General features: G+C 52.2%; 6 protein-coding genes and 2 non-coding genes across 8 annotated transcripts; 3 read left to right on the top strand and 5 right to left on the bottom strand.

Annotated features, from left to right (window-relative positions):
• The first annotated feature begins 639 nt into the window (after nt 1-639).
• On the top strand, nt 640-759 carry CTHT_0043410. The gene is made up of 2 exons: nt 640-677; nt 716-759. It is a non-coding gene; the product is annotated as a tRNA-Leu (tRNA).
• Nucleotides 760-1,747: 988 nt separating this feature from the next.
• Nucleotides 1,748-2,713, bottom strand: CTHT_0043420 (uncharacterized protein; the record flags this gene model as incomplete). Its single annotated transcript, XM_006694675.1, has 2 exons — nt 1,748-2,384; nt 2,448-2,713. 2 exons carry the CDS (start codon nt 2,711-2,713, stop codon nt 1,748-1,750), a joined length of 903 nt encoding a protein of 300 aa, XP_006694738.1.
• Nucleotides 2,714-4,364: 1,651 nt separating this feature from the next.
• CTHT_0043430 (carboxy-cis,cis-muconate cyclase-like protein) lies at nt 4,365-5,598 on the top strand (the record flags this gene model as incomplete). The annotated part of the gene is made up of 3 exons (XM_006694676.1): nt 4,365-4,511; nt 4,588-4,696; nt 4,754-5,598. The coding sequence occupies 3 exons, from the start codon at nt 4,365-4,367 to the stop codon at nt 5,596-5,598; spliced, it is 1,101 nt and encodes a 366-aa protein (XP_006694739.1).
• Nucleotides 5,599-6,032: 434 nt separating this feature from the next.
• Nucleotides 6,033-6,151, bottom strand: CTHT_0043440. Its single transcript has 2 exons — nt 6,113-6,151; nt 6,033-6,069 (listed from the first exon to the last, which is right to left on the bottom strand). It is a non-coding gene; the product is annotated as a tRNA-His (tRNA).
• Nucleotides 6,152-6,674: 523 nt separating this feature from the next.
• Nucleotides 6,675-8,268, bottom strand: CTHT_0043450 (uncharacterized protein; the record flags this gene model as incomplete). Its single annotated transcript, XM_006694677.1, has 4 exons — nt 6,675-7,079; nt 7,165-7,604; nt 7,664-8,134; nt 8,187-8,268. 4 exons carry the CDS (start codon nt 8,266-8,268, stop codon nt 6,675-6,677), a joined length of 1,398 nt encoding a protein of 465 aa, XP_006694740.1.
• A 1,031-nt stretch (nt 8,269-9,299) lies between these two features.
• CTHT_0043460 (mitochondrial 54S ribosomal protein uL6m) lies at nt 9,300-10,212 on the top strand (the record flags this gene model as incomplete). Its single annotated transcript, XM_006694678.1, has 3 exons — nt 9,300-9,591; nt 9,666-9,779; nt 9,845-10,212. The coding sequence occupies 3 exons, from the start codon at nt 9,300-9,302 to the stop codon at nt 10,210-10,212; spliced, it is 774 nt and encodes a 257-aa protein (XP_006694741.1).
• A 146-nt stretch (nt 10,213-10,358) lies between these two features.
• On the bottom strand, nt 10,359-11,435 carry CTHT_0043470 (uncharacterized protein; the record flags this gene model as incomplete). The annotated part of the gene is made up of 1 exon (XM_006694679.1): nt 10,359-11,435. The coding sequence occupies one exon, from the start codon at nt 11,433-11,435 to the stop codon at nt 10,359-10,361; it is 1,077 nt and encodes a 358-aa protein (XP_006694742.1).
• A 2,791-nt stretch (nt 11,436-14,226) lies between these two features.
• On the bottom strand, nt 14,227-17,563 carry CTHT_0043480 (uncharacterized protein; the record flags this gene model as incomplete). Its single annotated transcript, XM_006694680.1, has 5 exons — nt 14,227-15,547; nt 15,603-15,778; nt 16,501-16,797; nt 17,190-17,458; nt 17,530-17,563. The coding sequence occupies 5 exons, from the start codon at nt 17,561-17,563 to the stop codon at nt 14,227-14,229; spliced, it is 2,097 nt and encodes a 698-aa protein (XP_006694743.1).

Here is a 17,563-nt window from a genome sequence, read left to right on the forward strand (position 1 = left end):
CTAGCCACCCTATCTCCCCTGAACAGGTTTACTCAACTGTGCCGGGCTGAAGCCTTTACTGCGAGGCAGACTATGCGGTCCAATGTCTATTTGATAGTGTCCTCCTAACCACGACTTCTGTCCTGTCAAACACACTAAGGCGTAGTTTCCTTGTTGTTTTCTTTCTCTCTTCCAGTATGCCATTCTGTCATGGAAAAGCCGGGCCGCACCCTTCCATCATCTAGCGGTCCTTAGTACAAGACAGAAGTCATGCCCCTGAGTTTCCCTTCCGCAGTCGATCTCGTCCTCCAAGTCATTTTATCCCCAACTACCTAGCCAAATCAAAACCTTGGTACCATCCATGGTAGACATAATGCTTTCATCCAACTCAGTTCAGCCTTGCAAGATCCTGCCTCGGATTTCGGTCCTCTCCTTTCAACAATTTGAAGTCCAACCCCAGCTCAACCCCCATAAACGGACCCAACCCAACAACTCCACACCTGCCAACCCCCGATGCCCTTGAATCCGCAAACCCACCAAGCGGGATGGCCGGCACCACCGGAACATCAATATCCCTCTTACATCCCGCTCTCCCCACGATCCCCACAAATCCTACATTATGAATGCAAACACTGCACCCGAACTCATGACACAATCCCAGGCAAGGTGGCCGAGCGGTCCAAGGCGCCACGTTAAGGTTTATCCTTAATTCATCCCTCCGCAGAAGGAGTGTTATCCGTGGTCTCGAAAGGGGCGTGAGTTCGAATCTCACCCTTGTCAATATCCTTTTGTGCTTTTGGATGTTAGATATTCTTTTTGACGCTTATATGGGATGAGTACCCATGTTATACCTTTTGCCTTGAAATATTTTCTGGCCGTTCTCTTCTCTTTTCCCAGTGTCTTGCATGCGAAACGTTGAAAGCTGACCCACGGTTTTGAACCTTAGAAAAGTTATCAAGAGTGTCACAAGATGTACAAACAAGCAGTCAGAGCATGGTAAACAAGACATATTCAGTTCATCGCAAAACACTTGACAATGTTTTACACTCCTTTTTTGGACTGAAGTCATACAGATTGTCACCTGCTCTCAACTCTCCCGAAACGTTCTATTTGTTTTCATATGCCCCCTAGCCGATCTCTTCTCCGTCTTTTTTTCAGACAAAGGCAGTTTGCACGAGGTTAAAACAATTGTTCCTCACATGACCCATATCAGGCACTCTGGCTGGTCACTTAAACAAGTTATACTGATGGTACAAATGACGTCTCTCTATGGGCAGCATTCTAGTCACAAGTTACTTCTACATAATGGCGGGCATTGTTGCTTACCTCTCGCCAGCAACGGGAGGAAAGACATTAGTATTTGCACGGCAGTCAGGAGTAGATAAGAGTCACAAGGCTACTTGTGCTGAAGCCAAGACAGCCAACTGTTGATGAGCCGCCGGAAGGATGCCCCAGATCTGACTGTTTTAGGGATATGTTGACAAGCTGAAGATGCCACTCAAATCAGGAGTAGAAGTCACAGTTCATTAAAGGACCAAACTTTTGTTTTTGAAGCTACAACTTTATTCAAAACGAAACAATGCTACAGCTAACTTAAACCTTCCACTCGATCCAAAAAAAAAAAGCTTGCTGCCGAACGCTGGGTATGTATCATGCGGCAATATGTACACAAGAAACCTTGCTTTCCAACTCATCAACTCAGACACTCATCACGAGTTTTTTGGTGGTTGTCAGTCATCAATGCACGAGGACACATCTTCTCCCCCCTTTAGTTCTTGGGCTTGTAACCCTTGGGAACCAGGTTGACGTTGTACTCGAGCTCGAGGACGGCGCCGTTCTCGTCAGAGAAGGGTTTGAACTCGACAACGAGATCATCCTTGACAGCGAAGACAGTGTCGCTCTTGACCCAGGGGTCGTCCTTGGGGTAGAGCTGGGAGGTGCAGCCGAGGTAATCCGGGTGGGTGACCATGATGTGGATGTGCGCAGGGCGCATGGGGTGGCGGTCCATGAGCTGCAGGAGCTGCCACGAGGGACCGTCGCGGGGCAGGCTGTAGGCAGTCGGGTGCAGGCAGTAGAACCAGTAGCGGCCCTCCTCGTCGGCGCGGAATTTGCCGCGGAGGTTGTTGGGAGTCTGGTTCTCAGGGTCCTGGAAGTCGTACTTGCCGTTGGCGGAAGCCTGCCAGATGTCGAAGACGGCACCGGGGATGCCCTTGCCGGTGGTGATGTCACGGATGACACCGTGCATCTTGACGACGCGGCCGTTGGGAGGAACGCCATCTTGGAAGATGACGCCGCCGAGAGGGCGGAAGGGAGCATTGGGGGACCAGAAGGGTCCCAGGATGGACGAGGAGGTAGGGTCAATGCCAGTGTCAGAGACGATCTTGTGGGCGATCTCGTCGATGAGGCTATTGTCTGTTAGTAAAGGGCACGGAAAAAGGGCGGATAGAAGCCAGGAGGGAAAGACATACGACTCGAAGCCCAGGATATCACAGATGCGGTGAGTCTCATTGCGAGTCTTGTTGCTGGTGAGGTAGATAGCGCCCAGCTCGTTGATGAACTTCATGCCAGCCATCCACTCGTCGACGGTGAGCTCAACCTCGCGGGCGAAGTCGTGCAGATGGCGGATGAGGGCACCCAGGACCTGGCGGTTGCGAGGAGTGGTGTTGGGGCCCATGCCGTTGATCACCATGTCGGTGAAGTTGGGGTCAAAGCGGCTCTTCTGCTCGGCGGCCATTGTGACGGTGTTGTTTGTGTAAGTTGTAAGTGATAAGTTAAGGGATGGTGGAAGCAGAGATGTTCAAGAGCGAGCTGAGTGAAGCTGGCGATGCTGATGATCGAGAGTGAGATTGGGAGCAGATCCGGGGAAGGACCGGCGTCTTATATAGAGAGAAGGAGGGAGGGAGAACGCTTGCTCGGAGAAGACATGTTACGGTGTTGCCTTTGCCTCTGTCTCTCGGCCAGCAGTCCATCCGAGCCTCTCCCGCAATCCCCAGTTTCGCGGCTGACCCAGGAAGATCCATGGCCCCTCCATGGGAACCCCAGACGGTCAGCCATCCCGTCTCATCCACAGCCTCGCAGCCTGGAGATGCCAATTGCGGCACCAGTGATAGGTCGCTAGCATCATTTTTTTTTCCCGCTGGCGGGCAATCGGGGAGCTGTCACGGCATATCACCGCACCGGTGCAACGTGCGTTGCCCCGGACGGCTGGTGAGGGCGCACAAGCGCAAGAGGGCTGTTTGCGTTGTGGAAGTGGGGTCGGCTAAGGGAGAATCTCTGTGACGCTCTATGTCCAGCGGGACAAATTTAGCCCTGTGGCCCCGCTGCTCCCCGCGGTTTTCAGCGATGTGCCCGCCAAGACCGCAGACCAAGACCCCGCCGTGGTTCCACGACAGTCCCACGCGTCTGGGGTCGCAAGGATTGCATCCAACAGCCTTCCTGGTTGTGATACCGCGCTCCCACTTCTACTCCGGCAGAGGGGTCCCAGACCAACTCCAGATGGTCCCTAAAATGCTCTAGATGCTCCAGACGGCGCTCGTCTGGCGAGTCTCATGAGTCGCCATCACCATCCTGGCAGCTCACGGGGTTCACGAGTTGTCTGCTCGATCTGTGTGCGCTCTCATACAGATCGGCGCTTCTTGCAATTCCTGGTCGGGCCGTCCGTCCACCTGGCATAGCAGTTTATTGAAGTCCATCCACTTTCCCCTCAGGGTTTCCGCCGTGCATGTGCACGGGGCTGGGTGATGGCACCATGTCTGCAATAGGAATGGATGAAAGGGCTGGATAGAGCTCGGCCTCGCGGCGGCGTGGGGCGTTCGACGGCAGATTGCGATGGCGTTGTTGCCGGGATGAGCGTTTCCCCTGCCATCGGCCCCATTCAGCCCGGCAGCTAGCCATCGCCCCTCCATTGAATCGCCCCAATCACAACGAACCTGCATCTGGGCTTGGAACAAGGTTTTGCGACATCCAGCCGCCAGCCAACCATTTGTGCTCCCAATTCATCTCCCGCTGCCGCTTCCGAGACCCCCCTGTGGCCCGAAAGTATGCCCCGGCTGCCATCTGGAGCGATCAGGCCGGTTGGTTTGACCTGCAGTGCCCATCTGCAAACCCCACATCGCAATCCGACCGCTGGGACGCCAAGGGCGGCGGGCTCATCATGGCCGTGCCCGGGGCCAAACACACGGCATGAGGAGAAACGTTTGTAGATAGACCCGTGGAAAATTATCCTGGATCTCAATTGCGCCTCTCTCGGCCATCTACACCAAGATCTGACATCGTACGATCTCGATATCGCTTCTGCGCTTCTCCCTCTGTGTTGCTCTGTCTCGTCTCCCACACACTCCCGTCACATCCAGCCGACGTCATCTGCAGTCTAACCGACAGCCACAATGCCCCTCCACCACTTGATGTGCGGCACCTGGACCCCTCCGGGTGCCATCTTCACCGTCGTCTTCGACGATGAGAACCTAACGCTTGAGCTGGTTAAGCGCACGGAGATCCCCTATGATGAGCCCATCTCGTGGATGACCTTTGACGTACGCCTGCCACTTTCACTTAGACCAATTGGCCTTCCGTCATGACATGAGCAAAGCTCACCCACAACGCACACAGCATGCCAAGAAGAACCTCTACGGCGCGGCCATGAAAAAATGGTCCAGCTTCGCCGTCCGCAGCCCGACTGAGATCGTCCATGAGGTGTCACACCCCATGGGCGGCGATCGTAAGCTCTCCTCAACGCTCCAGAGGTGATATCATCCCTAACTTAGCTCTCCTCCAGCCCAAGCCAACAGCCCCGACACCAACACTCGTGCCATCTTCCTCCTTGCCGCCAAACAGCCCCCCTACTGTGTCTACGCCAACCCCTTCTACAACCACGCCGGCTACGGCAATGTCTTCTCCGTCTCTGAGACGGGAAAGCTCGACAAGAACATTCAAAATTACCCTTACCTCCCCAACACCGGTATCCATGGCATGGTCTTCGACCCAACTGAGACTTACCTCTACTCAGCCGATCTAACCGCCAACAAGCTGTGGTGCCACCGCAAACTCCCCTCTGGTGAGGTCGAGCTCGTCGGCAGTATCGATGCCCCCTCCCCTGACGATCACCCACGTTGGGTCGCCATGCACCCCTCGGGCAACTACCTCTACGCGCTGATGGAAGCCGGCAACCGCCTGTGTGAGTACGTCATCGACCCGATCACACACATGCCGGTGTACACACACCACAGCTACCCCTTGATTCCGCCGGGCATCCCGCGCAAGGACAAGGAGACAGGCAAGGGCCTGTACCGGGCCGACGTCGTCGCGCTGACCTTCAGCGGCAAGTACATGTTTGCGTCGTCGCGCGCCAACAAATTTGAACTGCAGGGTTACATCAGCGCGTTCAAGCTACGCGACTGCGGCAGCATCGAAAAGCAACTTTGCCTGCAGCCGACGCCGACGAGCGGCGGTCATAGCAACTGCGTGTCGCCTTGTGACTTTAGCGATGAGTGGGTTGCCATCACGGATGATCAGGAGGGCTGGCTAGAAATCTATAGGTGGCAGGAGGAGTGCCTGCATCGGGTTGCCAGGGTGAGGATTCCCGAGCCAGGGTTCGGGATGAATGCCATTTGGTATGATTAAGTTGCGTGGTAGGAGAGATAGAACGAAAAAAATATTGGCCCGTCAAGGTCACAGACGAATCACTGCGCTTGATGAGAATCCAAAAAAATTATCGTTGATTGTGACGTAGTCGTTAGAAAGCTGCAAAAAAATGGCACTTCAGTGTAAGAAACAGAGCATTTGGCAGTTAGAGCACTAGAAATCTCGCTATCGCTGGTTGTGCCTCCCTATGATTTATGGTAATTATCTTTGAAATATAGTGACGAAAGTCCGCTCTCAAATGTATGTGACTATGGACACTTATCCTCAAAACATGACCCCCAGTGTTTAACACGTTGAGCCACCCACCTTCCAACTCTTCCCTCTCCTGGCACGCTTTAGCCCCCCCCCCCCCGGTAAGACCGCCGCACTTCTATCCAGCCCGGCCCAAAAGAATATGGGAAAAAGTAAAAATTTGGGCGTTCCCGGAATCGAACCGGGGTTTCTTCGGTTCTGTTGTGATGCCCCAAACTTTCTTCAGAATTCCAAGCCAAGCAACCACAACGAAGCGTCCTGACCACTAGACTAAACACCCGTGAAGTGTGTGAATTGATATCAGCCACGACGGTTCTGTCATCTTTGTTCGAGTGCATATCCAGTAGATGGGAAAGTTTAACAGAAAACGGGAAAGTTTGTGGCATCAAATTTAGGTGTTGGAAAGATCGAGAACGGCTGACAGTCCATAGGCAAGACTGCGCTTGGTAGAAGTTCGTTCTGGGAGCTTTGTAGAAGGAAAATGATAACTGTAACCCAGTCATGTATTGCGGTGTGGCGTTTTTCTAGCTGTGCGTATGCTTTGTCCTAAACCGTTTTGTTTTCCTGTTCCTCAAGCCAGACTAGGAACGAAGCAAACCTCAGCAAATGAAACAGAAAAGAAATGTCGTAAGAAATTTAGCAAGAGCCTCCCTTAAATCCCCAAACTCCCAACTCCGTCCGTCATGCAAATACCCGATCATGATTTAGGTGTGAGTACCACCAATTTCCTTCCTCATTAGTCTCATGGCCAATGACAATTGACCCAATGATTAATCAGGCCAATGGTCAGGACATATCGGCCCTCAGAGTGAGCCAGTAATGGATACGTTTGCTACAGCCTGTTGTGCCTGCGCAAAACTCAAGAGCTCACTCAACCGGCTGTAAGAGGAGAACGCCAACCCGATCATCTCGCCTAGCGCGAGTAACCCGATGTTCCGCAGCACACTTGGCGCAAGCCCATATGAGCCCATGATTAAGGAAGCGGTGGGAAAGACAACGAGTGGCCACCAGCTATGTGCAGTAGCCCGTGAAAGAAACGACTCATTCATGGACGACGCCAACTTCGCGGTCTCCTCGAGAGCGTCCAGGATATCATTGGTGATATTGTTCGCCTGTAAGAGCAGGGAGGACTGGTCCTCAAACTTGGTCGAAAGGGCTTCGGTTGTCGCGAGAAGTCGGTCCATCCCTTGCTCGAGGGCATCTTGTCGCTGAGCAAGATGTGCGGTGTGGAGAAAAGATAGTTGCTGTGAATGTCAGATGCTGTTGGGCTGGAGAGTGGATGGGGTAACATACCAGTTGTTGTTGGAGGGAAGTCGAAGATGCAATGGCTGTCGAGACAACCGCCACAAAAGCCTCCATATTCTCTTGAACCTTCTCGGTTGCATGCTGGAGCGACTGTTCGTGAGCGAAAGCCAATTGCGACTGGCCTTGAATGACATTTGTGAGGAGGATGTTGAGCACCTGTTGAAGGTTCTCAGCATGCTCATGGCTGGCATGCATTGCTTCCGAGGTTTTTTTCATTGCCATATCCAAGTTGCCAGAGAAATAGTGCTCGATCCTTTGCAGCCCCTCATTGAGCAGACTGATTTTGGGAGCTAGTTCATCCAGCTTCTCCGCCGACTGCCGGGCACGATTGTCAAGATCGTCCATTAAGCGTTGCAGTTCGGCTTCGACACCGTCGGTCAATTTTGCGATAACTTTGGTCAGGCGTTGGTAGAGCAAGATATGCTGAGCTGTTGTTTGGTTAATCGACATGCGATCTCCCAAAATATAGAGAACAGAGAACACCTACCCTTCTCATTATCCGCCCGGGCCGCTTCACAAAACCTCAATGCCTTATGCCGATAGCTGACCCAAGTGCTCCACGCCGCATCCGAAGCCGCAAGCGCGGACAGGCAGAGACTAATCTCCTTTGAACTCACATGTAACTGGGGCGTATTGCGGATGGCGATCTGTGTGAGCGATGGCTCGCGGAATTTGGCACATTCATTTGGAATGATGAAGCTTCCGCGCTCAAGGTCGCATATAGCGAGGCTGGCAGCATAAGAGTCGACAAAGTCGCGAATCTGGCGGCCACTATCGGTGAGAATGGTCGTCTCATCCTTGCCGTCGACGAGTTGACAATTGTTGACAAGGAGACGAGCGGCCACACGATGACAAAGAGGTTCTTGTTCGAGTTCTTGAAGTTCACTGAGAGCGACGGCATAAATGTTAGGAAGGCGAGATTTTTGGAGGAGTTCGGAGGGTTTTTCGGGAACCGGCTCTGCGAGAGAGGTCAGTATGCGATTTAGTCTGGCTTGCCAGCCCAGACGTACCGACTCCTTGATCGCTAGCACCCCATGAGAAACCGTAGATCCTGGATACCAGGAGGTAACCCAGAAGAAGCTGGGCCTTCATCTTGGTCACAGCGTGTTTGATTATGAAGGCCTTTAACCCAAGCCACTCTCTTACAATGGCGTAGAAGTCTTGTGAAGGAACCTAAGTAAAAGAGTAAGAATGAGAGATTGTTGTTAAAGAAGCCAGGGTTCATGTGTGTGTGGTTTGTTGACTAGAGAAAGTACCAAAGGCAGAAATTGAGTGAGAAAATATTGGGAAAGAGAGAGGGCTAGGCAGATGGAATAGGAAAGAACAGACGTAAAGCGGCTGGCGTCCAGGGCAACACCACGATCTGCGAAATAATGCTTTCAGCTGAAGTTGGCATCGCGGTTCAAGAAGTGTCCTTGTCAATGGTGATGAAACTTATGGCATACTGCAATCACACTATATTATCGTTGGATGCTGAGGACATCAATAGGGGCACCACACAACAGTCCTTTCTGAGTTGGCCGAGAGACTTTGCAAGTCCATTTTGGAACTCTGTCCAAGTTTCCTAGCAGTATTGGAAAATTCATAGTGCTTTTCCTCCATGGACTCTGTGATATGTTCTCACACCTAAGTTCTGATAAGGAGCTCAAGAGGCTGCGCCCTGAGGAGTGAGGAAAAGTTACTGGGGCTAAACAAAGCGTTGGGGCTTTCATGGCAAGGCCCTGGTTCAAAGTGACCATGTGAGCTGTAGATTTAATGCACATTTGCTATTGAAACCATGAGTGTCGTAGCTTATCCAGAGAATTTGTTGACTGTCATGACTTTTAACGAGTTATCGTCTGCAGAGCTTCTGAGGGGCCGGGACTTGGGATGGTGGTGCTGGTTCCTTGGTTGTTGTTTATGCGCCAAGACGCCAAGATTGCTTAGTCGCTTGCTGACTAAGCAAAGCCCCACGAACCATTGACCGAAGCTTTCCCGGGCCCGATCTTTTTCAGATGATATCGCAGCCGCCGGGCATCGCACCACAAACCGAGACGGGTCGAGTGGGAGCAGTGCGCCAGCAGCCCGACCGCCAATTGCTGTCGAAGTCGATCCGATCCTCCCGACTGGAACTCTCCTCCATGATGCTGGCTCCCCGGACAACAGCCTCAGGGCTGCGCCAGGCCCTAGGGAGGATTTCCACACCCACTACCTCCTCGACGACCACCACACAGACACTCCTCCAGAGGACGACACCACTACTATCACAACGGCGCAACTTTTCTGTCACCAATGTGCAACAATCCAAGTTGGGGCGCACACCGATCACGGTGCCGCCGGGGGTCGAGTTGCAGGTCAGCGACCTGTATGTGAAGAAGGACATGACTTCGTATAAGAAGGAGTACAAGCGGAGGATTACAGTTAAGGGACCATTAGGTGAGCGGACCTGGCTTGGAAGAACTGGGCTTTTGAAGGAGGGATTGGAAGTGCGCTGACCATGTATGGTGCAGGGCAACTCGAGCTCGAAATCCCAGACTTTGTTAATGTCAACCAGGACCCGGAGACGCGACAGGTCCGGTTGACCGTCGCCGACCGCAATGAGAGGAGGCAGCGTGAGATGTGGGGTATGCAAGCACACAGCAACTACACCATTCGCATAGCGCAAGCAGAACGCTGACATACCCTTTAGGAACCACCTGGGCGTACCTCAACAACTACATCATGGGCGTATCAGAAGGTCACACGGCCGTCCTGCGGTTGGTTGGTATTGGTTACAGGGCAACGGTCGAGTCGCGGCCGGATCTGGAGGAGTATCCCGGGCAGCAGTTCGTGTCGCTCAAGCTGGGCTTCTCGCACCCGGTTGAAATGGGCCTGCCCAAAGGCATGAAGGCCAGTGCGCCTCAGCCGACGCGCGTGTTGCTTGAAGGCATCGACAAGGAGCAAATCATGCAATTCGCCGCCAACCTGCGCAAATGGCGTAAGCCCGAGCCGTACAAGGGCAAGGGTATCTTTATCAACGATGAGACTATCAAGCTGAAGCAGAAGAAGATCAAATAGACAGGAGAATACTGGATGGTTATGGCGGTGGTGTTGGTGTGCTTGTACGTTTAGCAGCGGCGTGGGTACATGGGATTGGGTTGCATATATGTGTATGTATTTGTACAGTACTTGTATCTTGAGGTAAGAGGGAAACATCAGCGGCCTTATTTCTTGAGCCCGAGAACCTCCTGAACGGCGTCGAGAACCTGACTGTGCACAGCTGATGGCGCGGCCACCACGCCGCTGTTGCTGGCCAGCGTTCGCCCGACGCCAAAGTCTAACCGGTTGCCTCGGGTGTCCGTGACCAGGCCTCCGGCTTCGCGGACAATCAAGTCACCTGCAGCATGGTCCCAGATCTTCTCCTGGTACGACTTGGACGTCGGCAGGCGAAGGTAGATATCACCCGCACCGCGGGCGATGGAGCCGTACTTGGCCTGAGAATCCATCCGCACACTGGGCTTTGTAATCCCCAACTTTTGCGCAATCTTCGCTGCCTCTGACTGGTTTGAGTGGCCAGCTTCGACGCTCTCACAGAAGCAGGCATTTTTCATGTCTATAAGCGGCTTCATGTGAATCTTGTGCCCCTCTGCGAGGGTCCCCGTCCCAAGCGGCCGACTTGTCGCACCCTCCCCCTTGACTGCAGCAAACAGCACACCCCTCCCCTTATCATTGCCTACTTCAAGACCAATATTCTCAGTCAGCGGTGCTGAGTCGTCCACAGGCAGGTTAGGGCACCCCAGCACGCCAACTTTGACGTCCCCATCCTCCAACAACGCCAGAGCCACCGCGTACTGTCCGCCGCGCAGGAAGCCTTTGGTGCCATCAATCGGGTCAATAGTCCACACACGCCCTATCCTGCCACCTTGACTCTGTCCCTGGTCCAGCAGGTGCAGCATGGAGTCGACGTCGGGCACCGCGCCGCCCAGCAGGCCCTCCGCACCTATATCAGAGAGCTTGGTGTCCCGGACCAGACCCCAGACCCGGTCGCGCAGGCGGGTGTCTTCGCGCAGCACGGATGCTTCCTCTTCGGCAACGATGGCGTCGCGCGGGAAGTTGTGGCGCAGCGCTGAGATAATGAGGGCTTGCGCGCCGAAGTCGCCTACTGTCACGGGGGAAGCATCGTCCTTGGAGACGGTGCCCTTTTGCTCGGCTGACTCGCGGAAGACGCGCCGTGTTAAAAGCGCCGCGCGCTGCACGGCCAGAAGAGCAATTTCGAGCTCTCTGGCGTAGAGTGTTGTCATGTTGTCGGTTGTAATCAGGGTTGTGGTTGGTGTGGCAGCTTTGGTGGTGACGTGGCTCAGTAGGAGGGTAAGGCGTGGTAGGATGTGTGATGGGCTGGCCAACTTGGTTGTTGTTGACAGTAAAACTGCAATGATGATTGGAAAACCAAGAAGAAGAGCAAGTGAACGGAGTCTATAATTCTGCAAGAGGGTCATGAAATCTCTGCTCGCTGCCCTCCGTTGTGGATGCCAATGAGCTTCTGCAGTTCCCCGCACTGAAGTTGCGATGTGTAAGTTGACGTCGTTCTTTCTCTGTTTTCATCCGAGTGCGGAGCATTGTGCAGCAGCCCCGCTGTGGGGCTATTGATTACAGGCTGCTCTTTTGTTAGTGTGACATCTTGCCCACAGCAGCTAGGTAGTTTGCTTAGACCTTTCATCTTTGTCCAGAACTTAATTAGGGGTTGGTTAAAGGAAATTATTAGGCCTAAGTATCTCATAAAACGTTATGAAATGTTCCTAAGTTGATTTTCGTTTATTCATATTTCCACTGTTTCATCTACAGTCTCAGCTCAAGTGTTCTACGTGAAAGCTAAGATACCAACGAAGTGACACAAGCTGAACGACAGGACTTGGGACCAGGGTTTTGAGGGGCGGCAACAGCTTGGCCGTTGCTTGGATCTGGCTCCTGACTCTCAATCTTTCTTCTAGAATATGAACAGAATCCATGGAACATCAGGACTTGTCATAGACCTACGTTTTGATAAGCAACCTCTCCAATCATGGCATGACAATGGCTTCAAGAAGTACTTCAGGAAGACCGGATTTGTCACCGAACAATCAGCCCCCCCCCCGGCACTTTAATGGCTGAATGCATGAGAATGCATGAGAACGGCTGAAGAAGCCCCGATGATGCGCGACCATTCGGCTGAGGCGATCTGTGGCTGGAGTCAGCCTTGCTGTTCTAACGACATGCCAGCATGCAAAGTGGGACTGGACATTACTAAGGTTGGCCAACACCGCGATGCTGATAACAAAAAAAAACCCCACGGTGTGGCTAATCGTACGGCAGGGTGCAGTCTCCCTGCCCTTCGATGTGTGTTCCATGGGAGTTCTCGAACCCAGCTACATGCATCTCTGTTTAGATGCCACAGTTCCCCACGTCATATGGACCATCTCGTTATCTGTTACCGGCTCTTGATCCCTCAGTCATTCATGCTCGTTCTGCTTCATTAGAAAGTATCCTTGAACGCTTGATGTCCAGCGGATGCTGTTATAGCGAGTGTGGGATTGTTTCGCTTTGGAAAAACTTGCAGGTTGTCAGTCGAGGTGAGGCCGAATGGCTTTTGGGGGAGTCGAGCATTCAGCTTCTCGCAGCTGGTCAGCCTATCACTCTCGACCAGGGATCCTTACGGCAGGCGTCGCAATGGTCGACCTATTCCATGAGAGGTGACAAATGGAGAGGAAAAGAGGCAGGCAGAAAGTCTACAAATACTGCCGTTGACTCCCCTCTGCTATCATGATGAAGGAGCAGGAGTGCTCTACACATCAGCGAGTTCATGACTTCCTTAGCAACGTACACAATGCTGTCTTTTAAGGGGCTCTCCTTGTTCCTGACTTTTGTACCAATTCTCTTCCCTGTCCCTGTCCAGGCCGAGGCTGAGGACAATGTTCAGTGTTACTTCCCTGGCGGCACCCCCGCGTATGGCTATGTTCCATGTGACGTGTCTGATACGCCAGTGAAGCTGTGCTGCCAACCAGGCTGGACCTGTTTTAGCAATTCCCTGTGTGTTCTCACCAATGAAACAAGCATCACTCCCAAATCACCCTTGGGTTCCGTCCAACGAGGAGCATGTACTGCGCCGGAATGGAACAACGCAATCTGCGGGGATGTTTGCTTAGGTATGCGCTTCTCCCATTACCATTATCAGTTTGTCCCGTTGCAACTAAGAAGACAAACTCTAACCTCTTCATAGAGCCTCCGTACGAGCAAGGCCACCTTGCATACTGTACCGACAGTCGCTATTGCTGCCTGGGTGCCTACCTAAAGGGTGACCGCAAGTGCTGGAAGAACACTCATGGTCACAATATCTCATGGGGATTGCCACAAACCATCATTTCAGCCACGGAAACTTTTAGTGGGACGAAGCCACCTCTTATCAAAGCGACAAAGACAAGATCATATCATGTCACTGATATCACGGCTATTCCGACAGTCACCCCCGCTCCATGGGAAGGGATGGAGACCTTCCAGGGAGATGTCTGTCCTAAGGTACCGGAAGGGTTTCCGGTTTGGGCGATAATAGTGTTGGTGATGCTGCCCATTGAGCTTCACATCTTACGTCTGTTATTGAGCTATGTGTTGTGGTGTCTCATGAACCGAATCTTTCCATGTTTCATGCATTTATTTCTCTCATTCACCAAGCTCTTCAAAAAGTTCGGAAAGAACAGGCAAAAAAGGCCAGAGAGCAGAGAGAAGAAGAACTCTAATCAATCTTGGGAGCTCGCGTCATCTACAGAAGCTCAAGACGCAGGCAGGGCGGCGAGACTCCCTGCCGCACCTCCTCCTGTTGCTACCCCACATAGTACCCGAGAGAGCTTGTCTAGGGCAGCGACTTTGGTCGAGTTTTAGGAGATCATGTTAGGTAGTGAGGGTAATCAATACACAAACACTCCACATAGCCTCCACGAAGCTTGACCATCAAAGTAAAGGACCCTACATACTGTACCTCTTCATGTCCCAACTCTAACCACTAAAACCAACAGGGTATCCACCCATACATTACAAACAACTCGCTACCCAACCCCCACACACTCATCTCCTCCGTCTCTCTTCAATCCTCTCGTGCAGCCATTTTCTCACCAACTCCCCCGTCTCCCCATCAAAAGGTTGATCCACTTCCCCTCCCTCGTCCTGCCCCCCCTCTCTCACGAAAACCTCCTCTGCCCTCACATCCTCCATCAACCGCGCCATGTTAATCTCCTGCTCCTCCAGAAATTTTCTTGCTTCTTCTGCCTCTGGCCCCACACTCGGCGTATTCAAGAATGTTCGCGCTTTTTCGATGCCTCTGCGTAGCTCGTACTCCCCGCCTGCGATTCGCAAAAGTGACGCCAGATCCTGTGCTTGGTGAGCGAATGAGTTAAGATAGTGCTTGCTGTGGTCGGGGGGTTTGGCTCTTTTCCGGCTCTTGCGGGCTTTCATGTGGGAGGGCGCTTGGACTGAGTAGAGGAGGAGGGTTGGCGGGAGGGAGAGATCGGATTCGGCCGGTGGATATTTGAGGAGCGATTTGCGGGCGGGTTTGGCAAGTTTCATGCGGGTAACAACCTTGCGGATGAGGCTGTGGAGGTCTTCGGAGATGTCTTCGGGGTTGAGCGGCGGTTGGGTTTTGTTGTCGGAGAGGATGTTGACGAGTTTGTTAAGGGACGGGGGAAGCTCGGTATCTTCGTCAGTCAACGGGGTATAGAAATCGTCGGGAACGTGGAGATTTGGTGTGTGGAAGAAGAAACAAACGGACGCAAATGGGTCGAAGAGGTTCTCGGGGTTGTCGCCGAACAGTCCAGGGATTTGGGACTTGATAGTTGTAAAGACACCCTCTTCCTCGTAGGGCGGGGGGCCATCTTCTGGGTTGGTTTTGCTAGTTGCCAATCGTTTTCTCTTGGCTGCCTTTGCGTGAAGAGGATGGTCGGGCAAAAATGTCGTCCAGTTGTAGATCCCATTGTATGCGATGAGCCCTTGGACAGACATATGATAATTATTTTCACCCATTGGCCGATGACACTCAGTCATCGCCAGCGCCGCGGCGAGGCTCGCGCCCAGGTAACTTCCTACAACATAGGCTGGGCGTGGAATCAGCTTGTCACCACCACTTGCAGGTTTGTAATTGGTAGATGCGCCAAGGTTCTCTGCCAGCCAGTTGTAGGCGAAGGTGACATCGTGGAGGGGGATTGGCCAGTATAGCGGTGTGCTTCCCGGCTCAAGTTTAGTGGTGAAGGGAGACCAACGGTAATTGATAACTGCGACGGGGTGGTCCTGCAGACACCTGGGCAAAGGGGCAACCGTGTTGGCGCCACGGTAGAAGGGAGGAAGGTAGATGGCAATCGGCGTGGTAGCAGAGTGGTTGGCAATGTTATGTAGACTATGGATATGTGAGGCTGATGAGTGTGCATTGATGTGAGAAGAAGAATACTCACCTCACAGTGATCTCGCCTGCTGAGGCACACGGCACCTTGATATGCTCAACGTAGCTGGAGCTCGAGCTGAAGCGTTGGCATTGTTGTTGCCATTGCCATTTGTAAGATGAGAGTCGTTGAGGTTGCACATGAGAAAACCGACAGACTCTTGCTGAGTAGAAGAGCTGTCTCATGGTCTGGGTACGATCACAATTGTCGGTTCATCACCATACTGAGAGGGATGAGGTTGAGGCTTGACAGAGGGTTTGGCGACAATCAAACCTGAAGCTCAAGGGCAAGGGACAATGCTGCGATTGCGAGGTGAGGTTTTGATCTAAGAGGCCGGCACGTATCGACGAATCAGGATTCACCAGTGGAGGGCTTATGGCTTGGCCAACGTCATGCTGGTCGTAATCTAACAAAGTCACTGTTGTGAGTGGATCCCCTCACCCCACTTGCAGAGACAGCCCAACCCTTTGCCGCCATCATATCCTACCGGACTTGGAAACCTTGCAACAGGCTTGCTCCTATCAATCCATCTGTAACTATAACATTATGCTAGTTGTTAAACTGCTTGCTCCACAGGCTTAATGTGAACCTCACACCTCTATCTTTAGGCCACTGCTAATGATAGGGTCTTATCAGAGTTGAGATTTTAATGTAGCATTTAGAGTCCACGTTTGGTATCAATCTTCTGATAGCTATCCAAACTATGTATTGTGCCGAGGAATGTTCACAACCTTTTCATACTTTTAAAGCACGCTCAGCCAATGTTTTCTACGATACCACCGTCCCCCATGATCAGCAAATTTGCAGAGACAACACGCTGGACTTCTGCAGAGGATGACATAGGCAAAGGCTGGTTGACGACAGAGACCTCTGCCTGTGGATTTTTTGTCCCGATTCCGATCACCCTTACGTTATCGCCCACTACTGCCGTGTTTCGAGCAACAGTACTTCCAACTCGAGAAGTGTGACCTGAGTACTCATCCCTCATAACCCCGGTGACGGCTTTGGTGCTGGTTTTGGTGGGCTCTGGATTGCTGGCTTCGTGTTCAGTAGGCGCGAACAATAATAGCAGCTCATTCAGCATTGCCTTGTACTTTGCATCCTCCCTGCTGGAGCATCTTGCCATCTCCCTGTGATCGGCACCGAGTTGCTTAACTTGCTCGATGTGATCTTCTAGGCCAAGTTTCGAGAATTGGTCGTCAACAACCTACAGCGAAAAAAGGTCAGTTACTTATCGTATCCATTGTTATAGACGAGTAACTTTACCTTCTTTTCTTATGACCCTGCTGTAAAAATACCATTAGTTTCCTGGAAGGAGCGAATTTGGATGCATTGCTTGGTTACAATATCTTTAAATGCTTGGTTGATCTCTTCAAGAAGCTTACTATTCACGAGCCCTTGAAAAAAGTCTTCTATCATCATCTGAAATCAACGCTAGGTTCTTTGCAATTCTTGACAAGATGACTTCCGGCCCATGGTGTGGTGTGCCAAGGAAGATGACAAGCTTAGTTCTGTTGTTGAAGGCCCCCGACTTATTGATTGCCTGCCATGCGTCATGAGTATGATTGACAAGTTACTCTTGTGGACACTCTCACATACGTGTTTGATGACAAGACCACCGACACTGTGTGCTATGAAAACGATCGGATCCTTGTTCTGAGACAGAACTCTCTGTTCCAGGCTGTGCTCGAGGTTCTCACCATGGTCCGTGATGATGTTTGGAATACGTTCCTTTGGGATTGAATTGTGGCCATACACCCAGATTCTTGCCTTGCCATTGACATCCATGGCAAGCAAATCCCGAGGCCAGAAGATTCCGGCATTCTTGTTCTCAGTCTGCCAAGTATATTGCGGGTGTCCATTCAATCCTGGAACAAAAACGATGCTAAGTCTAAGTTAGCCCCCGATGTTATCCAATGCACAATTAGCTTTAACATACTTAAGTTCAGCCTGAGTGTTTGCAGTAGAGCCAT

This window comes from Thermochaetoides thermophila, assembly GCF_000221225.1.
Source record: "Thermochaetoides thermophila DSM 1495 unplaced genomic scaffold scf7180000011818, whole genome shotgun sequence".
Lineage (NCBI taxonomy): Eukaryota > Fungi > Ascomycota > Sordariomycetes > Sordariales > Chaetomiaceae > Thermochaetoides > Thermochaetoides thermophila.